Below are 10251 nucleotides of genomic sequence, written 5' to 3'. Positions count from 1 at the left end.
GCAAGTTTCTTCAGCTTCCCTTTGTCTCGATTTCCAACAACAATGCTGACTCTGTGACAGACTAAGTAATGCGGTGTTGCAAAAATTTGGTTACCCATCTATATTTTCCATGGACTAAATTTCTTCAAGGCTAGGGACCATATCTTTTTTACTCTTATAGTGCAGTCAGCACATATTGCGAGATGTTTGTTTTCCAACTAAACACGGATTTCACAAAGGCAGTAATTTTTGGTGCCTAGATCAGTGATTGGCACACAGTAAACAGACATTAAATATTTGCTGAGTATGAATGGTAGGCTCTCAATAGGTTTCCTGGATGTAATCTTGCCAGGCTCTCCAGAAAATGTTTCCTATGAACAATAATCTATTTGTCTTCTTTGGTCTTTACTTTTCAGATCATTTTAGAATTGTCTGACCATATTACTGCTTTTTAACATTTTTGCATGTTTCATTGTTGACTTTCATCATGGTCCCTTCACAGCCATTTATCACAATACTGAAATCCAGATCATACGAGTTAAGCAACATTCTGAGGGAGATGTCCACAACACGGAAGACTAGAAAGCCCTACCTTTCTTCCTCCCACAGAGACACCAGTTTAAAACAATATACAGACCCAAATAGCTTTATGAGAGCTTTAGTCGATTAAGAAGTCAGAGTACCCTAGGTAAGGGGAGAGCTGAGGACAGCTGCATTGTAATGGGCAAGAAGAGTCATTTCCCTTTACCTGGGGCTCCACCCACCCCACCCCTTGCCCAAGCCATCACAGCTCAGCCTCTGGTTCCTGGTTTCCTCAGGGGATTAGGGGGAAAGAGAAGAGTGGAAAACTAACCCAAAGTTCTGGCTTTTTCTATGGCAGCCCAAAGCACTGATTTCTGCCTTGCCTGACTTGGGAGTGCTGATAGAAATGGCAATAGTTGGCCGAGATGGAGGCTGGAGTGGTTCAGCACAGTTGGGAGAGAGGAGAAGAGTGGAGTATGTGCTTGGTATTCCAACTTTTTGGAGGGCTGTCCAAGACTGATACTTGTCTTGCCTACCTGGGGTGCTAATGGGGAGCTGATATACTTTGGATGCCTGGGGGCCAATGAGAACAAAGGAGAGCAGTGTGGCTTCTTAAGGCAAGAATATGCTATACTGCAGAAAGACACCAGAGGGAGCAAGAGGTCCAGCTCCTAGAAAAGAATCTGGTAAACTTCTCTAATTGGCAAATTAGACCTATAGCCCAGAGGTCACCTCCCCCTAAAAAGGTTTCAGAGAGCCCCAGAATCTCTAACCAGGCTGACAGGTGGAAGTCTTCCTCCGTATGAAGCAGTCCGTAGACTAGAAGAGGTGGCAGCTTTTTCAAATGCATAAACCTCAGCAAAAAATCAGAAGACACACACACACACACACACACACACACACACACACACACGAAACATGACCCAAAGATCCCTTTAAGAATATGATAAAAGTATGGATCCAAGTATCCTAGAAAAATGACAAAGTTATCAAATTAACATAAAATTTCAGAAGTTTTACAGACTGCACGAAGCCCATCCATAGATGCCTTGCGTATCTGTGGGGACTCTGGGTTTAGAAGACTTTTCTACTTTGAGAGAAACTCTGGTGCTATTTCCTCATGTTTGAAATAAAGGGGTAGAATAAATGATTCATGGGGTCCTTCCAGCTGGGAGTAAAATGCAGTAGAGTACAAGTCTGATACCAAACCAACCATTTAGAGTGCTGTCTAGGGGGCTGGTGGGCAACAGAGAAGCGAGAGAGAAAGTCTGATACCAAACCAACCATTTAGAGCGCTGTCTAGGGGGCTGGTGGGTAACAGAGAAGCGAGAGAGAATTTTTGTATTTATTATAACAAAAGAAAGATGAGCCTAGAAAACAAAGAGGTCATAGCACTTTGCTAAACTTAGCAACTTAAATCCAGAAAGCGTGTATATATTCTCATAGCAAAATTCTGAAAGTCAACAAACAAGTAGAGCCAAATATACACTGAGCACCCCACCAAGAAACCATTAATTACTATTACATAGAGTTGCGCTTCAGAACCACTAATTAAACATTTATTGAATGTTCAAGGTACTTAAAAAGGAGTTTATAATTTTGTTAATTAAATGACGCTTTAATGTATGCATTATGTCTTGGAATTAGCTAAGTCATATGTGGATAACATTACATTAATAAAATGAATACATTTTATGTATACACGGAGAGACTGGAAAATGCCTTCAACAACTTTATTCTTTACAAAATATATAAATAAATAAAACAATTCAACTTCGAAAGTATTACCACATTCAAGAAGATATTGCTATCACCATTCTAAATTGCTGGAGTGCATTGATCTGTTCCTTCATCTTCCAATTCTAGTGGCAAAATGAAAACTGAACTGAAATTAAGTTGGACTGTGACAACATTGCCAGGGACAGGCACATAAAGTAATAAACACAGTCATGTCCAAACAGGGAATGCTGGGCCCCCGGAAAAGAGACAGGACAGGAGTCTACTGTGTCCTGCACTCGGGCACGTCTTTCCCAGAGGAGGCGTGCCAAGGAGCGGGCTGGGGATCCACACTCTCCGCTCCAGCAGTTTGCTCTTCTGAGAAGAAACAAAAAGCAAAACAACCCAAAGTAATCTTATTTTAAAAAAAACAACACAAAATTTGAATACAACCGGAAATGGAAACGATGTTAAGACAGCAGACATATGAAGAACGAAAAATGACAATACTATGGTCATTAACCTCCTCATGTTTAGTCATTAAAAAGGTGTATTTCAGTTTATCAGAGGTGGAGAAGTTTATTCCCCATTTCCTCATAGCATCAACTGTTAGAGAAGCCATTTTGTATATAAAACCAAGAAGGTTTTATAATAGTCACTTGAAATTCATCAGTTTGGGATTCAAAGTGGATCAAACACTGATTGAGTCTAATTTTCCTTTGCCCTAATTCTAGGGAAAAAATGCTGTGCTAAACAAATAGCATATATTTTGGAGAATATTTAGTCATTCTTAGAACACTCTGGGGCTTTAAAAAGCACTTCACTGCATTTATGTTTATAAACAATATTCATTTTCAAATGATTATATACATTAAAGTAAATCTCACAAACCCAGTCTTTGCAATTATCTCAAGTTGTTGAGAAAATTTAAGTTAATCTTTTATAATTCAAATTAAAAACTAACATTAAAATTCTTTTAGAATGGTATTTTACTAATTCTGGCTGGGAGTATGCCCTTTAATTCTGAATTGGTCAGTTTTTTTTTTTATTTATAAAGATTTTATTTATTTGACAGAGAGCACACAAGCAGGGGGAGCAGCAGGGCAGAGGGGAAGGGAGAAGCAGACTCCCCGCTCAGCGGGGAGCACGATGCGGCCTCGATCCCAGGATCCTCGGATCATGACCTGAGCTGAAGGCGGATGTCAACTGACTGAGACACCCAGCCACCTCTGAATCGGTCAGTTTTTAATTCATATATTCTTCCAGCATACTCTTTTATTTATTTCACTTAAAGATAGTACCAGAGTGATCCATAGATTGATAAAAAGACTTAGGCATTTCTATTTGTGGTTGAATTAATTCATATCATGCATGTGCCTCTGGCACTATCAGATAAAATCAAAAGGTGATTAAAAGTTTCTCAGTTTTTCTTGGCACCTGGGTGGCTTAGTTGGTTAAGTGTCTGCCTTCAGCTCAGGTCATGATTCTGGGGTCCTGGAACTGAGTCCCACATGGGGCTCCCTGCTCAGCAGGGAGTCTGCTTCTCCCTCTCCCTCTGCCCCTAACCCCGCTCGGGCTCTCTCTCTCTCTCTCTAATAAATAAATACAATCTTCAAAAAAGTTTCTCAGTTTTTCAAAAGACACCTCTAAAATAGTGTGTATGTATGTACATCAAAAGTTCCATGTAAGTGCTAGATAATGGAAGTTCTTTAAATGTTTGTTAAATACTATTCCATAAAGTGAACAGTTCGGAAATTTTTTCAAATTGTTTGGTGCCTTCCTATATCCCCAGCACTTCCAGACTGCTGGCTTGATCTAATTTTGATGTATAGCTGATGAGGATGGACTGATTTCTTCTAACGTCACACAGTGGAGCTCTCACAAACCCTGGCTACCTTCGCTTGGGGCCACAAACGATCTGGCAGCTGCCTCTCTCAGTGTACAGTTTTGTGGCTTTAGATGTTTACGACTGTGCAAGGGCCTTTCTGACAGGCCGATGCGCTGTCCCACGGACACGAGATCAGTGCTGTGTGGTGAGAAGAACGGCAAGAAAGGCAGTATTACAGAGCCTCTCCGCCAACACTCCACACCCCTGTGTCCAGCACCGGGCAGCGCTGGGGGACCTCTGACACTGCCTCCCTCCGACCAGTCAGGCACCGTGCACTACTGACTTGACTCCCAGATCTCCTCTGTCTGTCCCCTTCTCTCCACCTCTCCTGTACCTGCTCGCATCCTCGCTACTATCACCTCTCGCTTGGACAACTGTCATCAACTCTTGCTCCTATTATTTGTTGGTTACCGTATAGCGAAGGTGGTGTGTTCAAAACTTAGAACTCATCACGATCCCCTCCATCATGTTTAAAATCTTTCAAAAGCTTCCTCTACATGCTTTCAGGATAAAGTAAAAATTCCTTTATACTATCTACAAATTCCCACACACCTGGCTCTTCTTCTCTTTGGCTTCACTGCCTCCATCCCCAGCAGCTTGTGTTCACTGTGCTCTGGCCAGCTTTCTTTCAACCCTTCCCCTGGTTACAGTCCCTCCACCTTGGGGCTGTCACTATTCTGTCTGCCTGAAACACTCCTCCCTCCCCTCTTTGTTAAGCTAACTCACGTTAACCTCTTAGATCTCAGCTTCCTTCTTAAGACTTCCTTAACATTCCTGAGACAAAAACCTATTATAAGCCTCACAGTCTTTTACACTCTAGAATTTTACCTGTTTCTATTTTTTGACTACTTGATTACCGTGTGTATCTCCTAGTAGACTGTAAGCTCCCATAGGGTAGGGACCATGTCTGGTTTTGCTTATCAATGTACCATCACGGTCTCATCTCTGACACATAGTTGGAAACCAAATTTTTTTTTGCTGATTGCATGAATTAATAAGTAAATGAAACAAGTCTATGATCTGGCCTGTGTAAAATGAATATAATGCTATTGGAAATACCGGCCCATTGCATTGATAAGAAAGGGTTCTTTAGTAAAAGTTTTGTTTATAGGGTAGTGTTTTCATGTTTCAAGTTGCTTATTTATCTTGGGAAAAGTCGAAGGTTTAAGAGGCAGAATAAAGACTAAACTTGGGGTAAAAAATGATGCACTTTAGAGCTGTGCTTTGGAGAAACTTTCTCACAACAGAAGTCTGTGCACCGTAGCTTGCTCAATTATACCTTGTCTAAGCTTGCCCTTTGGGGCCACAAATTAAAGATAAGTTCTGACAGTTATCCCCCGATTTCCAAAGAACCAGTAGACTCACGTACCTGGGCAAAGGCCTAAACCCGAGTTATCAAAATAGCAAACTGGATGAGGTAGAGACTTTGATCGGCTGTCAAAAAACCAAGACTTCGGTGATTCCCTTGGCACAGGATCTTGTAAATTCTGTTCCTTGCATTGAGATGGCGAATGTGGCCTCTTTTTGGAAGCTGTTCTAGTCACTTTAGGAGACTGTGGAGAATTCTCAGAACTAACTTCTCTGTGAGTCTCTTTTTTAAGGATTCTCTCCTTCCATGTTTTGACCTCATTGGAAAGATGATGATTATTGCTTGAATATAGGAGAAAAAAAAAAAAGACTAAGTCAGCACAATTCCTGAATTTATTCACACAGTACATTCGTTCTCTTTGCACTGGCCACACTGTATGCCTTTCAGTTCCACCAACGGGTTATTCTTCCTGACCGAAAGCCTGTGTACGTGTTGCCTTCTGTCTAGAAGGCTTACCTGTCTCTCCTTTCATCTGGCCTACCTCTTACCCTTTTCCGCAGCTACTCTTCTATCAGTTTCTTCACCATCACCCCTTGCCAGACCTAGATAAGGTCCTATATGTGTTTTTTTGTTGTTGCTGTTTAATAGCACTCATTGCAAAAAATTAGTTGTTTGTATAATTATTTGTTTAATGCCTATTTTTCTTCTATCGTAACATTAGTAAAGTGCTTGGCACAAGATTCTAATCTTTGATAGAAGCCAAATATTGGATTTGTTAGAACTGTTTATAAAGTAAAAGCAAAGAGGCTACAATACTGGACTTAAGGCATTCTCCTTTGACTTGGGCATGCAGATTCGTGGTCTATTTACGCTGCCTCTCAACAGTCTTTGTTTACTTCCTGTTTCTTGGCTAGGTTAAAAATAGGTCAATTGATAGTTAGCAAACATCTGGAATGGGGGTACTACAGTCTTATTCCTTTTAAAAAACATTTATTACATATATTCTAAAAATTACTTTCCCCGTATGCATGAAGGGTTGCCAACTGCAAAAAACACGTATGGGGGTGTATAGACCAAGCTCCCCACATGTAATAGCCAGAAGCATAATTTTGATATCACGTAAGCAGATCTTACCTTAATAGTTCATTCTTTTGCTTTATTAGCTGTTCATTTTGCTGCTTTAACTTAGAGATTTCTTTTTCTAGCCGTATATATTCACTTTTCAAAATAAGAGCTTTTGTGCTTTGTACGATGCCACTACCACCTCCGCAAGTTAAGGGTTTATTTGAAGGCTGAGAGTCCGTACATTCTGATACAACTGTGAGTGAGGCAAATACACAAATAGGTGATCGTTTTAATTATCTCCAAAGTTCAAAACAAACATTACGAAGAGCCACGAGTCACTGCAAAAACCAGAACATCTCAATCACCATGTCCCTAGACGCCATCCTTCCTTCCTCCTTCTGCCTCCCTTCCCAAGACTATTTGATCAACGCTTCTCATTGTCTCTAGAGTCCTCCCGCTTCTCTCCAGCCACCACTTGCACTAGCACGACACTGCTCGCTGGAATCTTCCACTAGGACGGCAGCAGCAGCAATCCCCCCGGTTAGAGCTGTTCTTCACTGGTCTCTCCTCTGCATCAGTGGACACACCGGAGGGCTTCTTACAGCACAGAAGGTGTGTGTGCGGTCCACCACCGGGCATTCGGTGCACTGTAAGTTCTCAACACATCCTTGTTAACCAAACAGAACTCAGAATGATACTAAAGCATCTATTATTAAGTGTTCTATACTACGTGTGTGAAAATACGGTAAGGAGCTGTTTTGTAAAATTGCATAGGAACGTGAGGCGCATATAAAGTGAAACACTCCATTGTGTAACTGATGATCACAAAAGGTACGGTGTGTGCGGGGGATACGCAGTGTCCATTTTCTTTTGAATTACTCCGAGTTCGGATACAGTGTGTACCTGAAAGTCACAAATCAAGAGTAATTATCCTGACCGTTCTGGAACAACAAAGCATGCTCGTTTCTAGTTTTATCCCTTGAAGTTTTCCAGGTAGGGGTGCACTTCTGCAATAGACCCTAGAGAAGTTCAGGCCAAACGTGTACCAGACAACATCTTTAACACTATCTCTTTTTTTTTTTTTAATGAGTGGACAGTAATACACACAAGTATTATCTTTTGTTGGCTTGACACTTAGAATTTTCAGTGTGCTTTCACACACAACTTTCAGTTTGATCCTTACAATATGTGTATATATATAGGCTGGGAGGTCAGGTATTTTCCCCATGGTTTCATATAGCCATGAAGTGAGGGGACCTGCCCTGACTTAGTTCACTGCTTGTTTACTACACAGAGCTGTCCCAAGTACTGCTCAGCATCCTCTCTTTTCAAATGAAACACAAGAGACAGTAATACGGAAAAAGGTACAGGTTGAGGAATGCACATGAGGAAATTTGATCATTAGATTTGAAAATTGTATCTAAGATAAATTTGAAAGACTTTGCAAGTAAGCATCAACTCTATTTTCAGTACTAAGAACATGTAGGATATTATTTCCTTATTTCTATGGTGTGCTGATTGTATTTTTACTGTGCATGTGGTTAAAATCTATTACAACGTGTTTGTATTTTTATCAGGAAGGGTACTTCTACCTTGAAGTTACGTCACTCTTTTATACTACTGAAGATATCTTCACTCTTGTGGAAAGATCTGATAATGCAAAGGTAAAATTCTTATCTTTTAAGACTCTATAACGGATAAATAGTTGAGATTACAAGAAACTAAGGAGATGGCACTGGATAAATATGATCCCAATAAATTCATTTCAAAAATAGTTTTTTCTAAATTAGTGGTTAACAGGTTTATTCTTGACTGTCACATATATAATGGTCTTCCAAGTGTCTAAGTGTATTGAGAAATAAAATGGAAAGGATCTGGAAGTATCAGCATTTTCTACTTACTTGAGGTATCTTGGGCTTGTTGATTTCTTCTAAGATTTTCTCTCAATACCCTTATAACTTCTTTCTGATATTCTACAGTGGCTTTTGTAGAAGTGATTCTAATAAGAACAACAACAGAAACATGGAAAAGCTTTGCAACTAATTTTTAATGGAAGAATAAATAGAACTGTTATCAAGAATTTTCTAATGAGATATATCACATTGACATAAAACCCGTAAGTGGCAGTAGATAACCCTCTTGGTTTAAAGTATTTTATAGCTATAACACCATCAAATTGGAAGTATTCTGTTTGGTTGCAGGAGTAATTTTTAAAATTCTTTTTAAATTTCTGGAAGCCCAATAGCTATTAATTGGATATAATTAGCAGAGCATAAAAGTAAAAAGAACTACCTATTTCTACATTGTCAGGGAACAAACCCTGGCTGCAGTTCTAGTTTAATGTTACAAAGGTCAAATTCTGCTCACTGTTCCATAGTAGAAAGTGATATTTTAGGAATTGCTGGCTTAAGTGTTAATCAGCCGTGATAAATCATGAAACTTTCTGCCTTTAGTGACTCTGAGAGTATCTGCTGATTCTATTTTATACTTAAAATTACCTTTCTAAAAAAAAAAAAGATTTATTTATTTGAAAGACACACACACACACACACACACACACACACACACACGCACACACAGTGCAGGGGGAGAGCCAGAGAGAAACTCAAACAGACTCCGTGCTGAGCCCAACGTGGAACTTGATCTCAGAACCCTGAGGTCACGACCTGAGTCAAAACCAAGAGTTAGACGCTTAACTGACTGCATCACCCAGATCCCCCTAAAATTGCTTTTTTTGTAATGAAGAACTTGATAGGTATAAGTTTCACAAAAACGAATAGTCTTATCAATGGAAGGCTGGTTAGAATGCATGAAACTTCCCACTGCTACTTTTTGGGCAAATTAGGTATCACTGTTATATATTTATAGGAAGAACAAAAAGCATTAGGAGTCAGAAGGAATCTTAAGAAATCATCTAATACAAAACTATCCTTACTGTTTATGAATACAAAGACCAGAGGGATTAAACAGCCTAAATGTGAGGTGATTTAATAATAAGTGGCAATATTATATTTCTAATTCAGTGTCTCTGACTCTGTAAAATGTTCTTTCATTACACTATATCATAAAGAACTTTAGACATGCCATTATATACAGTAGTATATGTAAATAAATAAAAAGAGGTTATGCTTTTGGGTACAAAATACCATAATTTAAAAGGAAATACAATTTTATACAAAAACACAAGAACAAATTAAATGAAGAGGCCCAACAGAAATCTTAGGTGAACTGCTAAACACACACAGATACACATATATACACAGGTTCTTACCATTCATTTTCAAGCATAAAAAGGGCCTTTTTAAGCTGTTTATGTAAGACAGCAAGATGCATCAAAAGACACGGTGCGTTAGTAATTGACCAGAACTATGCTTATTTTTAAAAACTTTGCAGATGTAATGAGAATTTAACAAGTTTAAAATCTGTGGATGTTTGTATTTACTTTTAAAAGCAGTAAAAGTATTTCCATATATTTTAATAAGTTAACCAATGCAAAAAATTTAGAAGGGAAATTTAAGCTATTAAAGTCATGTTCAGTTAAGGCAAAGACATACTCTTTTTCAAACTCTTTGGCATTTTTCATCTTCTCTAGGTCTATTTTCACTAGCTTCATTTTGAGGTCTTCAATTTCTTCTTTATAGGGCTTAGCTCCTAAAGCAACTTTGTCCTAAATTTTTTAGAGAAAAGAAAAATAAAATAATTTCAGAGCAGTTTAAAAGAGCTGTTAACTACCTTGATTTGGTAGGAACATTTTAAAACAGCAAACTCCAAA

At 39.0% G+C, this 10251-nt stretch overlaps 1 protein-coding gene across 2 annotated transcripts in view; it reads right to left on the bottom strand.

Moving 5' to 3' along the window:
- Positions 1-2068: 2068 nt before the first annotated feature.
- The window catches only part of CENPE (centromere protein E), a 76563-nt gene continuing 68380 nt past the window's right edge, over positions 2069-10251 (bottom strand). For both annotated transcript variants that reach the window (XM_040625463.1, XM_040625464.1), the window contains 5 exons: positions 10034-10146; positions 8381-8478; positions 6549-6732; positions 5475-5755; positions 2069-2595 (listed from right to left, as the gene is read on the bottom strand). In XM_040625463.1, the coding sequence (XP_040481397.1) occupies positions 2501-2595; positions 5475-5755; positions 6549-6732; positions 8381-8478; positions 10034-10146 (771 nt within the window). In that variant the 3' untranslated portion in view covers positions 2069-2500. The remainder of the gene's footprint in view (positions 2596-5474; positions 5756-6548; positions 6733-8380; positions 8479-10033; positions 10147-10251) is intronic.

Source organism: Ursus maritimus, unplaced genomic scaffold (genome assembly GCF_017311325.1).
Source record: "Ursus maritimus isolate PB19 unplaced genomic scaffold, ASM1731132v1 scaffold_8, whole genome shotgun sequence".
In the NCBI taxonomy this organism is placed as follows: domain Eukaryota; kingdom Metazoa; phylum Chordata; class Mammalia; order Carnivora; family Ursidae; genus Ursus; species Ursus maritimus.
The sequence above is the reverse complement of the archived record's forward strand: the minus strand, read 5'-3'. Positions and strand labels throughout refer to the sequence as shown.